Source organism: Barbus barbus, assembly GCF_936440315.1.
Source record: "Barbus barbus genome assembly, chromosome: 38".
In the NCBI taxonomy this organism is placed as follows: domain Eukaryota; kingdom Metazoa; phylum Chordata; class Actinopteri; order Cypriniformes; family Cyprinidae; genus Barbus; species Barbus barbus.
In genome coordinates this window covers 16,951,875-16,975,544 of record NC_136716.1, presented here as the reverse complement: position 1 = coordinate 16,975,544, position 23,670 = coordinate 16,951,875, and the positions used below count along the sequence as shown (strand labels likewise).

Below are 23,670 nucleotides of genomic sequence, written 5' to 3'. Positions count from 1 at the left end.
ACATCTGCATTTTAAACAAATTCAGAAATAAAATGCAGTGCTCTACCTGTCTGAGTGAGGTGAGGTGAGGTTGTGTGGGTACTGTGGGTTGAGTTGGGCTGCAGTGGCTGGAACATGTAGCTGTCATTGGGCAGAGAATGCGTGCGGCCCACTGAGGTCTTCTTCACGTACAGTAAGTGCTCATCCGTTGGCTCGTCTGGCTGCGGGGGACCTGGGGGATCTGCTGGAGCTGTGGTCTGAGGGGCATTAAAAGACATGCAAGTCAAGGTGAGAGCTGGTACTAGTGTTTGGCGCATCAGGGGCCCTTATGAACACATGGACGCACACGCACACACATTGTACCTAATACATAGAAGCTGGACTGGTTAGCATACAATGAAAGGCAAACATTACTGCACACTAGACATAGGGAGGAGACTGATCAAGAAACATGTTCTCATAAATCATGTTGAGTAAATGCATATTTCTTATGTGAACGTACATTTTATGATTTTTTTCACATCCCTGTATTGTATACTATATATACATTTAAATTACAGATGGCTGAATTAATATTTGCTATCAATCTTTTTTTAGTCATTTTTAAAATAAATTGTAATGCATTTTTTAATCTTTTTAATAAATTGTCTCATTCAGTTTACAAAACTGAATGATTCATGAATCAGATTGAATAAGACATATTGACTCCATTTGGACATTTGGGTCTGTTAATCTGTTAAATAAGTCTCAAGAACAAAAATGATTATGTATTTTGGTGTTACACACACCAGAATTTCAGATTTTCATGGAAAATCCAAATGATTCTTTTCATATCAATGTAGTGTATACTGTCTATACATTTAAATTACTGATAACTGAAAATATGAGCATTTGCTATCAATCGTTTTTTTTTTGTAATTTCTTTATTGAATTGCCTCATCCAGTTCACAAAACTGAATGATTCATGAATCACATTGAATCAGACATACTCCGTTTGGAAATTTTGGTCTGTTAAATGAGTCTCAAGAACCAAATTTATGTAACACTCTTCAGAATTTCTATTTTTATGGGGTTTGGAATGACGTGAGATTAGTAAACAATAGTAATTATAGTAATATTAAATAGCAACTGGACTTTTTTATTTATGGTGAATTTGTCCTTGAAATAACACTCATGCAAGTCCACATATTCTTACACAGATTTCATTTGATTTGTTAATATTTCTCCATTATATTCTGATCATTATTTGTGATTAAATGTGTTTTGAGTACATTTGCTCCCTTTCCACTATCATTCTTTAAGGGTAACATATACATAACCATTTAGATTTATGATGCTATTTTTAACCTGCTTTATGGACATTATGAAGTTATGCACATTTCAGTGCACATTTTTCTGCCTTTTTTCGTCCACATAAATACAACAGAAAAATGAGAACAGGCTGGATCTAGATCTCACCCATCTGAGAAATGCTATGTATAAATTATTTATGGATCTATGGGCATAGTTCTGAGACAATGAATATGAATTCAATTGCGAGGTGACAGAAATCATCAGCCTCCTCCCTTCAGAAGCTGCGCCCAGAGCCTGTACTACTGTAGCTGGCAGACAGCAGAAGCTGACCCCATACCACACTCCTATATTCTTTCAAGAAGCATGGTACTAGGGAGAAACTTCACTTTTAATGCACAAAAGACAGAGATAAAATCATGAAACAAAAAACAAAGATAGACAGGTAGATATGCAGACAGACAGGTTGAGGATGCAAACAGGAACATCTAAAAAGTATGAAGAGACTAGATGGAGAAGAGGTTCAGAAATGGCCTTTAGACGTGTGGGAGGAAGAACGGGAACATAGCTGCAGAACCCAGACAGGAAAGGAGCAGATTGACAGGCAGTAATACTACTCTACTGGACTGAACTGGACCATACAAACACCAGACTGGTGCGAAATGTACAGAGAGAGGGAAAGAGAGAAAGAGAAAGAGAGGAGCTGATGGTTAGAAACCCCCAAAGCTTCCAAACGCACTCGCCTCTCAGCTCTGCATAAAGCGATTATGATGAAGATGCTCTACTTTTACAAATTCATCAGACTACCAAGTGTCAGAAAACAGATTACTGACATAGTTTTGGTATGAATTAATCATAAAGCCCTGGCACGGCAGGTACTTAATTAGGTTTATACATGTAGAGAGGAAGCACTAGTGTTTTAGGGAAGCTTGGAAAGCAGTTTGTCAAAATACAATCTACTTGTATTATAAAGTAGCTAAACTATAGTCAGACTGCTCTCTTGAAGTACTAGTAGTTTGTTAAACTACAAGCTACTGCAAGAAAGTAGCTAACTCTGGTTAGTAGTTGATGGTTGATTCTGGTCGGTCTTGTGTGGTATTCAGGTAATCAGGTATTCAAAATAACACTATTTAGGAGGTTATATTATTATATTATATGATATCATATTACATTATATTACATTTGCTGAATTTTAAATAGAATATATATTGATATTTAATGTACACTACCATTCAAATCTTTGGGGTCAGTTAGATTTTTCTATAGATGTTATTACTTTTATTCAGCCAAGGATACATTAAACTGATCAATTATAATGTTAAAGATTTGTACAGTATTTCAAACAAATGATGTTATTTTGAATTATCTTTTCATCAGATAATCCTGAAGGAAAGAGTTTAATATCATAAATGTTACTTGAGCATCAAATCATCATATCACAGTGATTTCTGAACAATTATGTGACACTGAAGACATTACATTTTAAAATACACTAGAATAGAAAAAATATTATATAAATTGTATTTCACTGCATTCTGTTTTGTATTTTTATAATAATGATAATAATAATAATAATAATGCAGCCTTGGTGAGAATAAGACATTTCTTTCAAAAAAACAAACAAAAAAACACTTTTGAACTATAGTTAATATAGCTAATATAAGCAAAAAGTATACTGATCAACGGCAACAAGTCACTCAATATTCATTTTGTCAGCTGATGCTTTCTAGAAAAACTGTAGCACTGGAAAACCTGCATTTATTTGAACGCAGCTAGTGCAAAATTTAGTTGTTAGGTTAGTAGTGTCACTACGATTTGACACTTTTAACTCTGTAACTCAACATTATCGGGTACCACAAATAACCAAGGGGACCTTCAAGGTGCCACTCTGAAGAACATTTAGCTAAAACTGTGCTGTAACTAGCTTAAAACACTGAACTGAGGAAATCTATTATAGGGCCAAATGATCTAGGGCTAAAGTATTCAGGGTCAAATACTGAAGCAGGGTGGAGAGGGCAGATGTCTTTGGAAGCAGTGTAAGGCTGAGAGGCAGGAGTGGAAAATGAACGTTGCTCTACTGTTAAATACATTGCACTCCTGACTGGTTAGTAAGAGGGGGTTAAAATCATCTGGGACAGAGTCATCCGTCAGAGCTAAGGACCAGGATTTCTCCGACGCCAGAGACAGGGCCTCCATCTCGGCTAGAGGAATCTAAAGAAGAAGAGACGAGCCAAGAGTGAGACGGGCAACCAGCACATGCATAGTTAGAAGACACGCACAGACTATCACACAGGTTAGTGCAAGTAAATTAATACAGCTAAATGTGGTGAAATGTGGTCAGCTCATTATTAACAGTTCAGTTCATGGAAACCAGAGTTGTGCTCCATTCGAATTTGGATTTATTTTAAATTCCAATTCAATCCCTGAAATGATGTAGCAAACAGGAGGGAGAGTTGCAATTCAAATCTCAATGCAATGAAGAATTAAAATTCAAAGAAATTCATATAACTGCAATTTCTAAGTAGGAAAGAACAGTTTGTCAAGACAAACTTTGAACACTGGCTTGATAAAGCTTTGTTTAAATGTTTTGTAGGTTTATAGACCAGATAAATAGACACACAGACATATAAATATTCAATTTGGGTTGAATTTATTTTCAATTAAATACTATAATTCTTCATATTCCAATTCAAATTAACACTCATGAACTAAAAGAGATCTGATTGTTTAATTCAGAATTGATGGAAACATCCTCCAGTGTCAGCTAAGAGGATGCATATAAACTTAAGGGAAAGGGAAGTGTGTGGCCAAGTATGGATTTAACCCATCCAAGTGTACACACAGTAGTGAACATACACCCAGAGCAGTGGGCAGCCAATGCTGCGGCGCCCGGGGAGCAGTTGGGGGTTCGGTGCCTTGCTCAAGGGTCTCACCTCAGTCACCTCAGGGTGGAGAGAGTGTTGGTTATTCACTCCCCCCACCTACAATCCCTGCCGGACCTGAGACTCAAACCCACGACCTTCGGGTTACAAGTCCAGCTCTCTATCCATTAGGCCACGACTGGATTCAGTAGCCATGATGGATATCCTGAAGTTTAACAGTCCTCAGATATTAAAGTTATATCAGAAACTCAGTTATGTTCAAAGAGAAATAATGTGCAGTCTCTTTCATAAATCCTCAAACGTCAGCAGGCGAAATCTTGCATGCTGCATCATCTAATTGTCCCTGAGAGTTTGGACTGGAACAACTTTTTGCAAAGTCGTCAAAATAAAAGCGCCAGCTATTTCCATAAAGACATTACAGATTCTCCAATTACATTTAAAAAAAAAAAAGAAGCTTTTAGAAGCCTCCATTTTGCAATGTTAATGAATTTTAATGAAATATTTCAATGTGAAACAGACCAAAGGAGATTTCCTTGCATAATTCAACAGCGGTCCAGCTCTTTATCGATCCACACATTACCCCTTCGACTCCAGCCTGATGAGTCCATCACTTTTTCGGGTATTAATGATCTTTGGAACGAGGCACAAAGTTCACACAATTTTGCAAAACTTTGTCACTCTTATGGGATCAGGAAATAAGTACACTTCAACAAATGGATATTACTGGAGCAGAGCCAAGTCCTTGCCGTCTAAAGAGTGCTGGAAATCCCAGAGTGCAGAGGTGGTTTTGTAACTGACACACAGAAGCTTCGGTGCTATTATGTAAGTTTAAGTGGTCCAGAGAGAGAAAAGGAGGGAGAGAAGTAGGGAAGGAGACAGGCAGAGGAGTGTAGTACAAGGCAAAGCTGGGTAAACGGGGATTCCATTGACCTGTTTCTCAGTGCAGTGCTTGCTGGGAAGGGGGGGCAGAGCGTAGTAGTGGCAGATGGAGCCAGATAGGTTGTCCATGAGGCTGAGCTCTCCTTCCAACGAGCCCTGGATCACCAGGGAAACTGAGTCAAACATAGGCCTCCGCTAAAAGCCCCAGCATGTGGCAGACAGGATGAATGACGAAGAGAGAGAAAGAGAACAGACAGAGACAGAGACAGAGACAGAGGAGATGACCAGGGGTGACGTGAATGACATTACACAGAGAAAAAACAGAGGAGAAATGAAGAAAGGAGAGAAGTTTGTTGACTATAACACAAGCAGTCAGAAGAGAGATTTACGAAAGGATAAACAAGATGCTCAGATAATTCATTTAAAGGAACAGTTCACCCCAAAATTAAGATGTCATCATTTAGTCACCCACGTTATTGACTGTCTTTCTTCCATGGAACACAAATGTTGACATTCTTAACCATGGACTTCTGTCCCTCAGAAGAAAGACGCATAGGTTTGCAACAACATGACGGAGATTAAATGATGACAGAATTTGAAATTTAAAGTGAACTGATCCTTTAAACCAGTTTAACTATGCATTTCTTAGTTAAATCAGTAGTACAATTCATTATGTTCTGATCAGATGTAGAACTGGGCTCTGAACTTACAAAGATGCATTGCTCACAGGTAAAACATTTTATACTACCACTGACATCCACAAGGGGAACTAGAGCTCTATGAACATTTCTCCTGATGATGAGCAAAACATTTCAACACTTCAGAAGAGAGCTGGAGGGATAATGTCATTGTTAATTAAAAAAAAATGGCTGGTATTCTGGAAATAGCCAGCCTACATTAAAAAAAGAAGAGGCCTGTATCACTACTTTCCCATGGCATCAGTCTGACCTCCGACCACTAAGTTTATGAGGAGCAAACAACAGTTACATCTCCATATGACAATAACAGAAACTGATGGACTTCCCCACTTTAAAAATAACAGTCCTGTGTTTTAAAACATGTCCTTTCAGTAAACCTAAATGCACGTTAGTAATGATCTGAAAGCCCTGGCAAATACTAAATCTGCATTGTAACAGAGTTAATTTTTGAACTAATAAACAGTTAATGATTAGTTGGACAATGGTGATGTGGAAAAACAAAATACTGAATATTTAGTATTTTGTGCAAAATAAAGATATTCATATCATATATCATGTTTTTAGAAGAATGTTCAGGGTTACAAATTCAAGGGTTCAGCCAAAAATGAGAATTCTGACCTCACTTGCTCACCCTTATGTCACGGGTGAAACACAAAATAAATTCTTATATTAGTAATAAATATTGCTGGGAACTTTTCACTATTAACTTGCTTACTTAGCATGCATATTACTGACATATTGGCTGTTTATTATTGCCTTATTCTGCATGACCATATTCTAGATCCCATAACCCTACCCAATCCCTAACTACTACCACAACTACCTTACTTAAGATCAATAAGCAGCAAATAAGAAATGTCTTGAGGGAATACTCTTAGTTACTAGTGAACATGTGTTTTACCCATTTTTTTGTTTCACAGAAGGACAAGTCATACAGGTTTAAAAACAACATAACAGATGAGTAAATAATGACATTTTGAAATTAAATTTCATTGGATTCACTATCCATTTAAGCTGCTGTTTACCACAGAAAATAACTTTTTAAAGAAAAATCATGTTTATAATTATGCACTTGAACAGAAGTCAATGGGGCACTGCATTGCACTGAAATACATTTTAAAGCACACAATGTTGTGCATAGGACTACAAGGCTTAAACATTATACGTGTTTACACGACTAGAGTAACACAATTGTTTACCATCTTCTTCTATGCAGAGTTCCTCTCATGACCATATAAAGCCAATAAACTCTGCAATTTTCAGATGATACGTGCCATAATACCAAAAAGGGACTTTTCACATAGACACAAATCCACAGGAATTAGACTGGTATTGCAGAAACAAAATCTCAGTAGTCCCACTGCTAAAAAACTATTTGCATATCAAATAACACACATTTTGTACAGACAAATTAATATATGAATGCACTGATACAAATGCTTTAACCAATTATGAGCTGGACATTTTTTGCTTTTAAACCCTCTGGAATGTCTTGCTCCATCGACTTCCTCAGCAAGTGCACTGCTGTAAACAAGACTTGTGTTTGTTTTAAGGAAAACATTATTTTCAGTGGTAATGGAAAGCATACAGCAGATGCTTAAGTCTAACTGAACCGGAAACATTCTTTTAATGTGCATCAGTGACGTATGTGGGTTCAGGCATCTATGGAAGCGTATGGTATGTTGTCTAGCAGTATAGTGGATTTTGATAATATCGAGTGCTGCAATGCTGATGTATTTTTGTAGGCCAACCCAGAAGTTAGCATCACCCTGGTTCACTTGACAAAAACCAGAAAGGATTTTCTACTGGCTTAAGGATTATTGCAGAAAATAAGCTCTGTGACCAAAAAAGGTTTATGATTCCTACATGTTTTGTTCATCACGATAGCCTTTACAAATAAACATAAGTTTTATGAATTTTGAAACCTAAATATAATCGCCAGAAGTAAAAAAATAAAATAAAAAACGTAAGCTATAAACAAACTACACCATGGTTGCACCATCACTAATCTTCTGACAACTCTTTCAGTCTTTATTTAATAATAATAACAAAAAATAAAACAAAGTTTATGTAAGAATAGTTTGCAAAAGTGTGATAAGCAAAGCTGTGAAAGCGTGAGTGATGAATTTACTTGTTCAGTGTGATGACGTTTGTTCCACATTCAGCCACCTGTTAGCAACTGCCTTTTCCAAGTTTACAAGGGAGTATTACTGATGTATTTTATGTCATGCTAACCAACAGACCTTATTTCAGTTAAAAACCCATTAAAAAAAAAAACCTGCCGATGGAACCTAAAATGTTAACTTAGTTCCCAAGTTTTGGCCTACAAAAATATGTAATCTCTGCAGCATTCAATTCAAAAGTTTCAGCAAAAGGAAAGCAAGCTGGACACCCCTGCTGAAACCTGCTTAAGATAGTGGCTGGTTTCTAGCTGGGCTGATGTGGTCGTAAGCAGATTAAAACAGTTACGAATATAGTTTGGCTCATGTGTTGAGCCTGGAAATGACACCATTGAAGGTACACACCACTGACCTCACACCCGCTCACCTCTAATGGCGGATCCAAACTATGAGGAGGATCAGGATCTGTCTTTATGTGATCTTCATAGTCCCTGCGTATGTCTGCAGGTGGGCTGTCTGTAGGGTAAAGAGGTCTCGACATGTCTCGAGAGTCTCTTGAGATCCAAGGCGACCCTCCTGGTCCACCTACGTCACCATGTCCCAAAGGTGGGATATGTCTGCGGGATATTCCTCCATCTCCACCCACAGCCTCCAACAGCTCCATTTCGGCTTCTAGCTCAGCCTCCTCCTTAGCCTCTTTGTTGCTTTCCTCCAGGTGCTTCATGAGCACAGCGATCACCACATTGACCAGCACAAACTGGGCCGTCAGTACAAAGGACACAAAGTAAATGGGGGACACCACCGTGTTGTAGCAGATGCCTGTGTCTTGGGAGCAGTCTCTGAGCGTGTCCTGCAACACGGATGACATAAAAATGAGAGGTGAATAGGTTTCTAATGACCATAGTCAGAACACGCACAAAGCATTTTAAATAAAACCGTGTGCATCATTGAAATTCACCATGTGTCCCACCTTCATAATGCCATTCCAGTTGTCCCCGGTTGATACACGGAACAGCAGGAGGAAAGCCATGCCAAAATTCTTGAATGTGGCATAACGGCCAAGACCTTCACAGGGGTGCAGCTCATCACATACTGGGATAGAAACAAAATGTCATGGTCTGAGGTACATGGTCAGGGAATGTGCAAATCTACATATTTTCAGTGCTGTGAAAAAGTGCATGCACTTAATAAAAAGTTGGTTCATTTTTACCAAACACTTTCAGATATAAAGATTCCAAAAGTGGGATCACAGCAAACCAATGTTAGGTTCCCCAAAGAACCTTTCAGTGATCAGTTCCTAGAACAACCAATGTTTTCTTTGTGCTTTTATAGAAACTTTATTGACTATAAAGAAACTTTTATACAGTGAAAAGTTTCAATGGATGTTAAAGGTTCTTCGTAGATCCATAGTTCTTCCACGGATGTCCAAAAAAAAAAAAAAAAAAACTTAATTTTTACGATTTGTGTAGGGTGCATGCAGTCTAGACAGATTTCAAGTACTCTGAAACTTTCTCCATTTTTGTATTCTATTACGTACTACAAAATAATTGATATTTAATGGCTTGATATTTAATTTTTCCAAACACTTAAGTCTCAGCAACCTTCATTCTGAGGAGCTTAGGCAGCTATTTTGATCTTGGCATGATGGTGCCAAATACTTCAATGTATGTACAAACTGCAATTTCCAAAATTGATGTAAGCCTAAGTAGAAACCATTGGCAGCCCAGACCAGTTCAAGGTTATTCTATACGAGGTGAGACCTGCTTTTAATTTCAGACACTCAATGAAGAGAAATGTACAAAATGTTAATTCAAAGGGTCAAATTCTAATAATTATATTACCATTATTTATTGATGAAATTGGAAAAAATAAATACTATACATTTTATGCAGTCTCACAACAAATGAATATAGACCAACATTTAAATCTAGATATCTCACTGATCGATTTAGTTGGTGGACTGCTAATCGACCAGTCAACAATCCTGACTCATCCTTGGTTGGGAGGAAAAAGAAAAAAGTTTGCCTTGCAGACAGTCAATCTCTGTTCAGCCAGCAGACTCCATATATTGAACTTGGACAGCATTGTAAAGCTGGATATGAATTATGAAGTCTCTATGTTTATCTCGAGTCGGCTGATTGGAAATGGAAATGACATCAACCCTGGTATTGTGTTGAGCTGCAATGAATCACGGCAGGCTGTATTCAGTAAACAGGTGCCAAATGTCCTGCCATGTATTTTAGAGAAAATCTCCTGCAGGTGCCATATTTATGGTTTGCCCTTACAGACAAGGATGGAACACTTTCTAAAATATGTGAAAGTGATCTAACAGCAATTTAAAACAAATAAAATAACAAACTGCAATAAATCAAACAATTTCAAACAATTATGTAGCATCAGAGAATTAGAGGGTTATGACATCAGTGGACTAATCAACATCAAAGGGAATAAATAAATTAAATTAAATTAGTTTTTTAGGAAAATGAATAGAGTGATGGAGCCTGTAACATACAGTACAAAACTGAGTGTTGCATTTAAGTCTGGCCTATAATAGCATGTAGAGTAGCATATTAATTTTAATGTGATACTTACATTGAAAATACTGGTGAAAATACTTGAACTATTTTGAAAGTGGGACACACAAATTCTTAACTTTGGGTTTAGTTAAAGTTAACTTAATATGTTCAATATAGCATATTTCCAGTTTTTTAGTTTTTGGACTCCAAGCAGTAGTGTCACGCACTCCCATGGGAATGTAAGTAATTTACATTTCAGTGTAAATAAAACCTAGACGGGAAGATCCTGAGGAGTGCATAGGTGTGTGTGTTTGTGTGTGTAAGAGGGAGTGTTTGTGTCTGAGTGAATTAGACCATGAGGAAAAATGGTTCTTATTTATGTGTGTTTGTTATGCTTACTCAGGTCACCAAACAGCTCTACTCCCAGAGCAGCAAAGATGAAGAAGAGCAACATGAAGAGGAGACCCAGATTCCCCACCTGTAGAGAGTGAGAGAGAGCGAGGGAGAGAAAGCCAGGAGAGTTTGTCATGGGGCGCAAAGGAAACTGACAGGGCAGACCTAGAAATACCACCTGTGAGGAGCCAATAAGAGAGAGTCATGAAGTGAGAAGATGACAGCTGTGTTCCACCTGAATAGAGCTTGCCAGGTTTGTAAACTTAAAACTCAAACTATTCCGAAGCCGTGGCATACTATAGCAGTAGTTAGGCACGCAGAGCCGATCTTAGACATCTGGGGGCCCTATGCAAAACGGGGGGGTATGTGCGCGGTTACGAGTGGTTATGAACGGAATGAAACGCTTTTGTCCGTGTCGAATCACGCTAGCGGAAAGCGCTTGAGAAACAGTGTCTCTTCCACGGCTCACTATGCTTTCAACTCATATTTTTAGTCTCGAGCAAAAGACTTTACGACATTCACATTACATGATTTGACAGATTTTTACGTAGAAAGGGCGACAGCGCACCGCATTAAAATAAATGATCATTCATGTTTTCATAACCGCTGGCCAAATTTAAAAACTAAACTAAAATGAAATCATCTTTGAGAGCAAGGGGGCCCCCTGGTGTTTCGGGGGCCCTACGCGGCTTGCATATTCTGCGTAAAGGGAGGATCGGCTCTGTAGGCTCGTGCTAGTAGCACACACGCTCCAGACATGTTGATGGAGGACAAATCTGGCATTTTGCTTTCTTTGTGTCAGTAGCCCAAAAATAAAAATCCTCATATCCCAATTAGAAAACCTTTATTAAGTTATTTAATACATTTTCATGTCACCAACATATGCGTTAACATATTGTATAAATTATAATTATTTATTTTCAAAGATAGAAATCAAATTCATTTCCATGAATCACAATATATTAAACATAGGTTTGAATTTTAAATAATTTTACTACATTTATTTGAGTTAATGTTGCCATCTTTGCCACAATTTCAATATTTTTTTTTTTCCCATTTATTGAGAAATATTTTCAGTTTATTGACTTTATTTATAGACAATGTATTAATAAAAATGCTTCTCCCATTTTCCCAAGCAAATCATGTCTTGGGAATATTGTTTTATAAAACTTAAAAAATATTAAATCCTTTTATATCAAATCATGGAAAGTGGCATGATCTCAAAATGTCTAAAGGTGGCTAAAATGAACAAATTAATTAAAGTATAACAAATTAATATCAAATTAAGTTGACCCCCTCATGTAAGCTATAGTAACTGTCAATAAGCAACAAGTCTAATTTAAGATTGTTCATCCTGTTAAATTAATGACATTATGTAAAATATAATAATAATAGCAATGTATTTTTTTTTATTTTTATGTTTTTTTAAGTGCCTGAACCTTGCTCTTGTATACCCTGATATCTAGAAACACAGTAATATTCATGTACTACTGCATAACAGGAAGAACCCACCTACACCGACTGGATTGGAAGAAGAATCATGCAAAACAATCATGCAGAGTGATCACTGACAACTGGATCAGGCGTGATTTTGAGGAAAAAGGAATAAAAAGAATCAGATTAGATGTGCTGACAAATCCTATTGTGCTGACATTTCTTTTTGTAAGTCTGGCTATTTTCCCACCCTAATCTCTCTTAAGTGCACTCTTCACTGGCTGGATTCACAGTGATTCAAAGACACGGGGATCAAGCTGACACAATCTGGCAGGATATCTCAGAACACTGTTACAGATCACCTCTCAAAAATTGCGGAAGAGTAGATCAATAGTCCAGAACCACAAAAAGCAACTTTAATACAAAAGAACAAACTGTGTGAAAGTCACCGCGCCAGAGTGAAAGGGCATTAGGAGGTGATGCTGAGATCAGGTGACGCCTAAACACGATCTAATCCAATTAGTGACAATTAGTTAAAGTAGAATTACATGTCTGATTATCTATGTGCATATCTGAGGAGCGCTAAAGGAGAGACTGGAATTAATAGTGTGTCCTGTGGTGCGGCATGTTTCCAAATCAAAAACGCTGCAGGCAGCGATGGAGCCTGATGCTATCAAAGAATGCGCATGCTGGAGATTTTTTCTGCTATTCTCCAAGCAGCACATCAGAGCCAATCTGCACTGCTGTGGCCTCTTCATGGCAGATTGACTATGTAAATGAGCCCTGTGGAGAGCAGAGGGTCCCCAGAAGAATGGCAAACGGGACCCGGGATACACTCTCTCACCGCGCAGGATACACTGGATGAGTGGAGAGCAGAACTTTATGAAGGAGACGGACAAAAGTTTGGTGCAGTACCTGAGGCAGGGCCTGCATCACAGTGTCTAGCAGAGCTCGCATTCCCACAGCCATCTTGAGCAGCTTCAGCACTGAAAGAAGAGGAGAGATTGCTTACTGTATATAACATGAAAAGACTATTTCAAACATACAAATATAAAAAGGAATAAAATCTCAAATGCATATATATATATATATATATATATATATATATATATATATATATATATATATATATATATATATATATATATATATAAAATATACCGTTTTACTATTAATATATATAAAATATACAGTTTTACTATTAATGTTTTAAATGATTAATGTTTTAAATGATTAATGACAGAAAAATATAATTCCAAATATTAAAAAAAAAAACAGACAATAAAAGGGGAAGTAAAATACATACACTACCAAAAGTTCAAAAGTTTGGGGTCGGTATGATTTTTTTTTGTTTGTTGCTAATTTTGTGAAATATTACAATTTAAAACTAAATATTTTTATATTTTTGAATAGTTTAATATCTTTTAATATTAATATAGTTTAATATATATAAAATGTAATTTATTCCTGTTATGCCAAAGCTGAATTTTCAGCAGTCATACTCCAGTCTTCAGTGTCACATGATCCTTCAGAGATCATTTGAATATGCTGATTTAGTGCTTAAGAATATTTCTTATTATCTGTGATAAAAAAACAGTAGTGCAATTATTTAAAATAGAAATCTTGTGTAACATTATACATATCATTACTAATACTTTGTCAATTTAATTTGCCTATAGTACTAACTTCTTTCCAAAAAAATATGTTATGTTATGTACCAGTTCATTCAATGTATTACAGATAGGAGTAAAACTAAATTACACTTCTAATATAGACAAAGTAGCCTTTGAGAAAAAATTAAATACTTAAAGCTCAAACTGGGACGCAACCGTTTAACAGAAAATACAGCAAAAAAAAAAATATATATACGCACACAGTGGATGCACTGTTTCTTTAAAAGTGGCCAGTGGAAAGTAATTCTCATGTCATTTTCACAGTGGTCAGATCACAGAGCATGTTATTATTGGGGTCGTGCACTACACACACGGAGCTTTAATGATGTTGATGACAAGGCCATCCAGCCATGGAAGAGATGCCGCTGTGGAGGTTTGGTTAATTGCAATCATGTCCATAAGTGGATGATGCCTGTGATTTTCATTACGGGAATGTCTGAATGAGTCCAAGAAGAAATAGGCTGCGTAAGTGTACAGACACACACACACACATACACAACCTGATGAGAAAACAGACATCTGAGCAGGTGTGTTTGCTTGGCCATCTCTGTTGAGGGAATAATCAATAAAGACTCACCCAGCAGCTCTTATATTAGAGGAAGAATAATCGTTCCAAGTGGACAAGCACCTCAGCTTCCCACACTGTGTGTGTTGTGAGCGTATAAGCTTGTGAGTGTGTGTGTGAGAAATAAGTAGAGTGGCTGTGTGAACTGAATTTCTCATTACAGCCATCTGGACTCTTTCTACACAGATTTCGGCTTGCTGAGCAGTCTGTGAAACAACAGAGATCCCGAGGGTGACATACACAACCGGGTCTGATCTACTGAGACTAACAGGCAGAGCGCTCGGGAGTGTAAACATTTGCAAGGAGAAAAATGGACCATGGTGGTACGGAAGATAAGAGGGCAGAGAATACAAACCACGAGCGATCCGCAGCACCCTCATGATGCGAATGATGGTGGGGTTGATGGGAAGGGAAGCGTTGACCTCGATTTCTTCCAGTGTTATGCCCATAATAGACAACAGAACAATGGCAAGATCCAACTGGTTCCACCTGCGTAAAGACACTCGTTACATTAATTATAAATAGTAATTAAATATTAATTATTAATAGTAAATAAAAGATAGTAATGCTGCCTTCAAGTCATGTCAGAATGATCGTATTTATAAGATGTGGTCACATGAATGTTACACTTACTTGGGATAAAAAAAAAAAAACTATATTTAAGTTTTATTTTATTATAACTTTTATGTTGATTTTACAACATATTTCAATCGTATTCATCTATACTGGATTAAATTAATTGAATTACATTATTCATTTTCATTTAAGTATTGTTTATGTTAATGTTCCCATTCACTGTATTTGAATAATATTTATTTACTCTAAATTAAATTAAATTATTTTTTAAATGTTTTACATTGATGTTACAATTTATTTAGTATACATTTTGTATACCGTTGATTTATTGCCAGAAAATCTTACATATATAGCTGGTTTATGAAACAAAATCACATCATCCATAATTCTCAACTGTTATGTGCATCCTTTATTTGTTGTACCCAGCTTTCTTAGCCAATAAGAGGGACATTTCATGTTTCTTTTTTGTTGAAAAGAGCCCAATGTGCTAATTTTCAAAATCACTTCAATATCACAGTATGACTTCCTCAATCTTACAACTACAGAGGACTTGAAGGTGGCATATCTTTAAAAAGACACCAGGCAAAGTGTACAACAAATTATGAAAGCGATGAAAATTTGAAACTTCATTTTGTGTAAACAACCCTTATTTGACCCTTATGTTACTTCTGTTTTCCAGCAGACTTCTCAGCATGTTCATTGTCTAAATATGGCTTCAAACTGTGCGGCTAACTTTAAATAACTCCCTCTGAGGGTCAAATATAACACTGTCATGGGTGAGGTAGAGCCTAGAGCCTGTTTTAGGACACCTCAATTTTCTGCCATGAGAGGTGTTTCATTAGATACGTGGGGAAATTTAAGTCAAATGATTAACACAAAGCATTTCTACATTTTTCCCACCAGTCTCACTCGCTAAAGGGCTCAGTGATCAAAGAGTACTTCCATCCTCCATCCCTGCGGACTTGGAGTGTTTTGCATGAAAGAGCTGATCAAAGTAATAGAAAGCCATTTCCAATATTGTGAATCAATAAAACTCTTAAACCTTCACCTCCTGAACAACATGTTCTGAAATGTCTAACAGTAGTTTCAACTCATGGGAGGGCCTATGGTGAGAGATTTGTTTTAAAATCATATCAATTATATTGTGTCAAAGTTCTCATTAGTATGCAAATAACTGCTTTACATTTCCCTACACATGGATTAGGGATTTGGGAATACATTGACATGATATTCTCGTTATAACGCTATTGAAACAAAAAGATGATTACATGAGAACTTCTAATGGCCGATCAACTTCAGTAAAGGGCCTAATCCCCATTTTGACTGATTATTCAAAACTATTAAAAGTGTAATGGATCATTCAAACTCTATATAGAAAATATGTGTGGCCTATACATATGCATGTATATTAAAATGATAGAATAAAGCATTTATTACTTCTTTGTTACTAATTTAAGAGGAATATATGCCATTTAGGATGCTTTCTCATTGTTTAAGCCCCAGGCAGTCTGAATTTGAATACTCAACCGGGGTTTCTTTTACCAAAACCACAAGTGATATAAATTTGGTTCTGGCTTTTCACCACAGACGCCAGTGCATTTAGCCGTCGATGTGCTTCTGACAGTCTGAGGCAAACCAAGGAATCTCAAAGCTGTGATATCATTTCAAAGGATGTGGCTTCAGGAATACTAACAAACCCTATTGCGTTTACACACACACACAAAATCACTGATAGGGATATTGGACCTCCATGGAAATGGATTTACAGTAAATATGATTTGGTTTTGATCAACCACCTCAAATGTAACTTTTGAAAGGGTTACATCTACTACCTGTCCTTGAAGAAGCGACGAAATCCAAAGGCAACAAGCTTGAAGACGGACTCAAGGACAAATATGATTGTGAAAATGTAGTTACAGATCTTCAGAGCCTCATCCAGAACCTGTTAAAACACAGATGATAATGTAATAGTGAAAGTACAGAAGCAACAAAGCTTAAAACAAGAATGTATCCACTTAATACACAAACTGTAGGCTGAATGATGGCTAAATGAGCCATTCCATTATCAATCAGCAGAAAAGATGATGAGTTATGAAAGGAGGTCAACCAATAAACCAATCATTAGCTGGCATCTTCAGGGTCTGATAGTCATTGGACATTTCCAGGAGTCTGGCCTCTCCCTGTCCACCACACAGTAATTAAGGCCAGGCTAAGTGTGACGATGCACCAGAAAATCAATTGATTCTGTTCACGGAATGAGTGTGTAAGTGGTCAAAGCCTAACAATCCCCTTTGCTCCACTTCCTCCAAGATTCTGTGGGCCACCGGGGCTCTAATTAAAACAGACTGCTATTTATAGCCATAGGTGAGGTTGCAGACCTCCATTAATGATGGGTGAAAACCCTGGGAAGCATTGCTACAGAGTTGTCTAATAGGAAGAATAGTAAACACCAGTTTTGATTTAAAGAGAGATACCTACCAACCAACTAAATAAATAAATATAAACATTATAATTATACATAATATTATGAAACATTTTAAAATCCAACGTTAATAATGTCTAGTTTTATAAATTAAATAATAATAATAATATTTTTTTTTTTAAATCACAAACTTCTTTACAACTTTCTTTGTGCTCTCTAAAAATAAGCAATACATAAATTATTCTAATGTAATAAAAAATAAACCAAATAAATACAAATAAATGAATACATTTCAAGAAGGTTTTCTATTTTTCTAACTTCCTACCTTTTGAAAGAACCACAAACCCGCCAATTTTAATTTATAGTGGTCATTTTACCATCAAAACTGACCTTTGTCATAAAGGAATGAATAAAAAGCACTTCACAAGAACACATTACACCACTCAAATGATTTACAGAAATGTAATCTAAACTCCCAGAGCATATCTGCTAACTTGCGTTATTGTTTTAGTCGTTTATTGAATATTCATGAATTGTCTCTGTAGTGTTTTGCAGAGGGAAAAGGCAGATGAGGGAATATGCATAAATTTCAGCGCATACACTACAGTGTGGTTTATTTTGGAGAGGCATTACCCTCATAAGGCTTCTTTAGACACAGGCAATGGTACAAAATGTCCCGGAGCAGCACAATGAAAGTGCAAATAAGTCGTAAGTCGTGACGTATTGTCAAGTATGGTGACCCATTCTCGAAATTGGTGCTCTGCGTTTAACCCATCCAAGTGCACACACACAGCAGTGAGTAGTGAACAAATGCACACACACACACACACACACACACACCGTGAACACACACCCGGAGCAGTGGGCAGCCATTTATGCTGCGGCGCCCGGGGAGCAGTTGGGGGTTCGGTGCCTTGCTCAAGGGCACCTCAGTCGTGGTATTGAGGGTGGAGAGAGCGCTGGACATTCACTCCCCCCACCTACAATCCCTGCCGGCCGGGGACTCGAACCCGCAACCTTTCGATTACGAGTCCGACTCTCTAACCATTAGGCCACGACTTATTTATTATTATAAATAAGTATTTATTATTATAAATATTTTTTATTATAAAAATAAGTATTTATTGTTATAAATATTTATTTATTATTATAAATAAGTATAATAATATAAAGATTAAGATTATATACTTACTGCTATAATATAATCAAAGTGCGGTATAGCAAAAAGAGTACCTAAACATCAGCTGCCTAATCAGCAAATATTATGCAGAGCCATAAAATCAGATAGCAGTGAGTTGAACATTGTTTGCAGTTACATAACCAGCGAGTTAATTTCCTTAATGGAATATCAACAAGCGCATGCACTCTCACTACTGGCATTCCAAGAAGTACCTTAGGTTGTTGGTAGTGCTCCATGGACATGGTGATAACATTGAGCCCGATGACAATGGTGATGAACAGGTCCAGATAGTGGCTGGTGCACATCTTGTGGATGAGAAGCCGTGTAGGTGAGTAATCGGAGTAATAGGGTTTACTCTGGGCTTCTGAAGAACCATGGGAACAGGGAGGAATCATGAAATAACGGTACTGAAACAAACATTGTTTTGTACACACTCATGCCCACACTGAGAAAAGAGGGGTAGAGGGAAAGAACCAGTGGGAAAGAGAAGAAAAGATATACAGTAGATCATACTATATGTGTGTATAAGTTCATCCAGAAATGAAAATGTACTTACTCATCCTCATGTTGTTTCAAACCTGTTTGACATTATTTCTTCTGTGGAACACAAAAGAAGAGATTCGAAAGGCTGTGCAGGCCTTTTCCATGAATTACAAATTTAAAAGTTTTTAGTTTCTAAAAATCATCTTAAAACGGTCCATATGACTTGTGTGTCACATTTAAAGTTTTTGAAGCTTTATGATTGCTTTGTGTGAGGAATAATCACTGCAACTGAATCGAGTCAGTGAGTTACACTTGAGAAACTGATCAGTTAAATTTGCGAAAAAATTATTCGTTTTATGAACGGGATCATTCATAATCTTCATCAAATCTTAACTTTTCAGGGAGTAATAACAAATTCAGCCCAATTAACAATAAGCCAATATTAATCACTGCAATTAATAATCATTTAAATTAGTTTTATGAGCCGGTTCATTCACTGATTTGACCCAAAATAATGATTCATTTATAACTTTTCAGCAAGTAGCAAAATAAACTGTTTCTGAATCATCGAGTCAGTGATTTGAACTTAAAAAACTGGATAAGTTAAAGTTTTAAAAGAATCATTTAGTTTTACAAACTTTGGTTTGACTCAAAAAGAATGACTTATTTACAAATCTAAACTTTTCAGTGGGTAACAACATGAGTGCATCCTGTTTCTCACACTAAGCTATTGTATGACTTTATATGACTTGTAATATAGTGCTAAAGTTGTATGGACCACTTTTATGATACTTTGGTAATGGTGCTTTTCATTTGCTTGAAAGCAAATCAGCCTTCAAAATATCTCTGTTTGAATAGCGCAGAAGAAAGTCATATGGGTTTTGAACTAAATAAGGCTGAGCAAGTGACATAATTTTCATTTTCGTGTGAACTTTTCCTTTAACTGTGATTATGTTTCTGTGGTCTGTCCCAAATATCAGATCAAAGGCAGAGGATGCCTGAGGACAAAACAAACTGTCCTACTGTCATGGATTTTCTAATGAGATTCCCTGAGACATAAAAGAAACTCCATTCCGTTTGGACGGACCTGTGCATATGCTAGTTTTGCTGATCCATTTCTATTCTTTGTGATTTCTCTCTGTTGTTTGTGAGGATGGAGAGGACAGGAGGGATGGCAGAGCAGCGGGGGGCCGGGGGGCTTATCATCTCAACACACAGGCAGGGCTGTGAGCGGCAGCTGTGTTCCCTGTGGTCCTGTCAACCCATTAGGCAGGCTTTTTCTGGCACCAGCCACTGGACCAAAGGAACAGGTGCTGCATTCAACTTTTTCTATTTTATATATAATGGTGCCACATCAGCAGTATGTGTTTAATCAGATGGCTGCTCCCCACTGGATAGTGAATTTGTGTAAGAACATGTCCAAATTATTTGCTCGTTAAAAGTGGTGTGAGTAATGTTTTGGACGTTCATCTCAGTTTAACGTGTAGAGATTCTATACATAAGCCATTGTATATGTTTGTGTGCTCTACATTTTAGAATCTACACAGACTTTGTGTCTTTGTATTAGTGATTAGTGTTATTCTAATTTTATTAATATACTAGTATTTATTAGAATTGAGAATTAACTTTTATTTTTGAATTTTCAGTTTTGAATTTGAATTTTATCTTTAACGATTTGATGTGCTTCTGTCAATTTTATTATTTTTAACATTATTCATTTTAGTTTTAGTAATTTTAGGACTTGAAATTAAACTTGTGTATTTCAGAAGCAGTAGTTCAATATTAATGTATGTTTCTCATTTAATATTCATATATTTTATCTTTACTTCAATTAACAAAAAAAAAAAGGTTTAGTTAAAAATAATAGCACTGGGAGAGTGTCTTTCTGCAGATTACAGCAAGTGACCATCTTTATGAGTGAGTGCTTGATACATTCCATCTACTCAAAAGTGCTGGTTCATTCAAGTATGAAAACGTTGAATGTTGAAGCAAAATAATAGAATAATACCCTAGTACTTCCTAATAAAAATATGACAAAAATAGTTGGAGTAGTACGCTAATATGCCGTTTCAAATTCTCCAGATGTTTGTATGAGCGAGTCATTGAATCACTGACTTGACTGATTTATTTGAAAACACTGGTCAAAATGCCACTAGTTTTGCTTGGAGACACACAGTGGTTCTGCTTTGACTTTGTTTGGAACTATTTTTGTTAGGAAAATGAAAAAAAGAAAAAAATTCAAAAAGGAATTATTACTGGAAATATTGTCTTGAATGTAAGTTACTTGACATTCAAGTCTTGTTTGTTTAATGTATATGTGATATTTCTTAAATATGCATACTGTATGATGTATATGGGGTCACTCAAGTGTGAGTTCTCAGGATGAGATTCCAGCAAAACCGGTTCTGGGGTTAATTACCAAAGGAATCTTCTAGCCCATCTGGTTTTAATTCCGCTAATAGAAGCCATGCTCCTGGTGTTTTTAAATGTGCTGACTCAACATTACCTTTGATTCATAATGTACCATTTATGAATCCTAAACGCCCAGACTTGGCTAAACTTTGCCGTTTTGGTTGCTATTTATTTATTTACCTTATTTACTGTTATTTTTTATGACTCCTAGGATCTAACTAAATCTGAGATGAAGTCAATGTTCTGCTCTTTAACCCATGTGTTATAAATTAATTTATTTGGGCTGCAGACAAGAGTATCCAGGGGGCAGCAAGCAAAACCATTCACTGGGACCGAAAGTTGCTGTGTTGACTGCCCCCAGTTTCAGAGGTGCTCAATTACAGGGGACAGTTGGGATGGGAACAGGTGTATGTTCACAGCCTGGTTTTACAGTAGACAGGTCAGCTCCCACAGGACATCCACACTCATCTGCTTCCCTCCTACCCTCTGTAGTGACACGCTCTCCCTTTATGCACTTTCTTTCAAAGAAGCTTGTAATGCTGGTGGGACAAAACTAAATTTTGATTGGCTCGCACTGCTGATTCCAATCCTGCTAAGCACAATAATAATACTAATAAAATCAGTGACAGAGGGAAAGCGGTCTCCATAACCGGATGTTTATATCTAATGAGTACTGCACTGAGTTTAATGAAAGAGCTTCATATCAGATGGCCTTTTGTGCCCCAACTAAAAAAAAAAAAAAAAAGTTGGGAGAAAGTGAAGGTTTTGGCATCCATTTACAGAAAATGGATTTAACTTTTGTTTCCTATTGGCAGCGGTGCCTCTCTGATGTCATACCATTGCAATGAGTCCAGCTAACGTCCACATCAGCCAAATCAGCTTAAACAGAATTTAAAGTGAGGGAAAATGGATCAAAACTATTTTTAACCAATGCGAGAAGAATGAAATAGCGGTGGAGAATGTGGGTCTTGGACCTCTCCATCTCTGTCTCTATTTTTGTGGCACAAGCTAATGATACCATGACTATGATTTAATGAGACATTCTTTGCTTAGATGGCAATTTTAGCCCATTCCAATTCCATCTATGAATACATTTGAGAACAACGGCCAGATTATTGGGTGAAGCAATTGAAGGTCTTGGGCTTAATGATACCACATTTGAATATAGCCACAAAACGCCAGTCACCCACCAGTCTTGGACACATTAACTGTTAAAACTCAATGCAATACCCATCAGCCCCGAAAATGAGGGTACGACAACAAATCTCTTGGCCCTTTCGTCCCACTGAGACTTCATTCTGGTCTTGATGCTTTCGACTTGATTCTAGCTTTGCCGGAGCTCACGTGCACTTGGAGGAAAAAAGCTCTTAAAAGAAACTTTATAATTAGGAACTCTGGACCCCATAAAATTCAAAAATCAAAAAGTATACAATGAATAGATCCATCACGAAAAAATGTAAGATGCTGAAATATAAAAATATAAGATAAACATGAAACCCCATTTATTTATCTTTGGGTAAATATCTAACTCATCTTTTAGGAGGTCCAAAGTCCTTTCAGGAAACATTTAACAGTGCATAAGAGAAAAGAGAAAATACGTGGAAGGTGTCGATCCAAGAAATTAACCATATCGCAGCTAGTACCTCAGAAGTCAGTTGGGAAATACAGACAAACTCTGATCCATTATCTACATAATTTGTACTACAAACACCATAAAATATACCAAAATGGTTCATGATTTTGAGGGCCTGAAGGTGGACATTACTGATGTTCTGAAGGCAGACGTAGCCTTATAAAGCTATACTTGCAACTACACCACTGAGCGATGTGTTTGGGAAAGATCTGTCCATTATGCAGACTTCATGAGTCATGTGGGGTGAAAGTCATGAGCACTGGGGAATTGTGGGCAGTGGGAGGACTAGACTGTTATTTGAAGAGCCAGAGAAAAATTCTAAAGCCTGCATGGCAAAATGTCAGACAAAAATAGAAAGGGGAAAAAGCAGAGATGATAAAAACAGCCATCTGAAAGGGAAGGCAGCAAATTGCAGCTTCATTTGTTTTACGCTGAATGGCTTTTAATTGAGGCTGGTTTTACCCCCCTGAAGTGCATGGTCAATGAGTTGCTCCTAAAGTAATGAGTCGATGTCTGCTGGACATACTGCTGATGC

The 23,670-nt window shown here is 36.9% G+C and overlaps 1 protein-coding gene across 1 annotated transcript in view; it reads right to left on the bottom strand.

Moving 5' to 3' along the window:
* Window positions 1-23,670, bottom strand: part of LOC306857817 (voltage-dependent T-type calcium channel subunit alpha-1G-like) — a gene marked incomplete at both ends in the record, with an annotated part of 249,448 nt that overhangs the window by 5,855 nt on the left and 219,923 nt on the right. Inside the window, 10 exons of the mRNA XM_079398001.1 lie at window positions 47-236; window positions 3,358-3,480; window positions 5,082-5,225; window positions 8,276-8,698; window positions 8,819-8,940; window positions 10,764-10,842; window positions 13,107-13,177; window positions 14,785-14,918; window positions 16,838-16,947; window positions 18,820-18,971. Coding sequence (XP_079254127.1) covers window positions 47-236; window positions 3,358-3,480; window positions 5,082-5,225; window positions 8,276-8,698; window positions 8,819-8,940; window positions 10,764-10,842; window positions 13,107-13,177; window positions 14,785-14,918; window positions 16,838-16,947; window positions 18,820-18,971 — 1,548 coding nt within the window. The remainder of the gene's footprint in view (window positions 1-46; window positions 237-3,357; window positions 3,481-5,081; window positions 5,226-8,275; window positions 8,699-8,818; window positions 8,941-10,763; window positions 10,843-13,106; window positions 13,178-14,784; window positions 14,919-16,837; window positions 16,948-18,819; window positions 18,972-23,670) is intronic.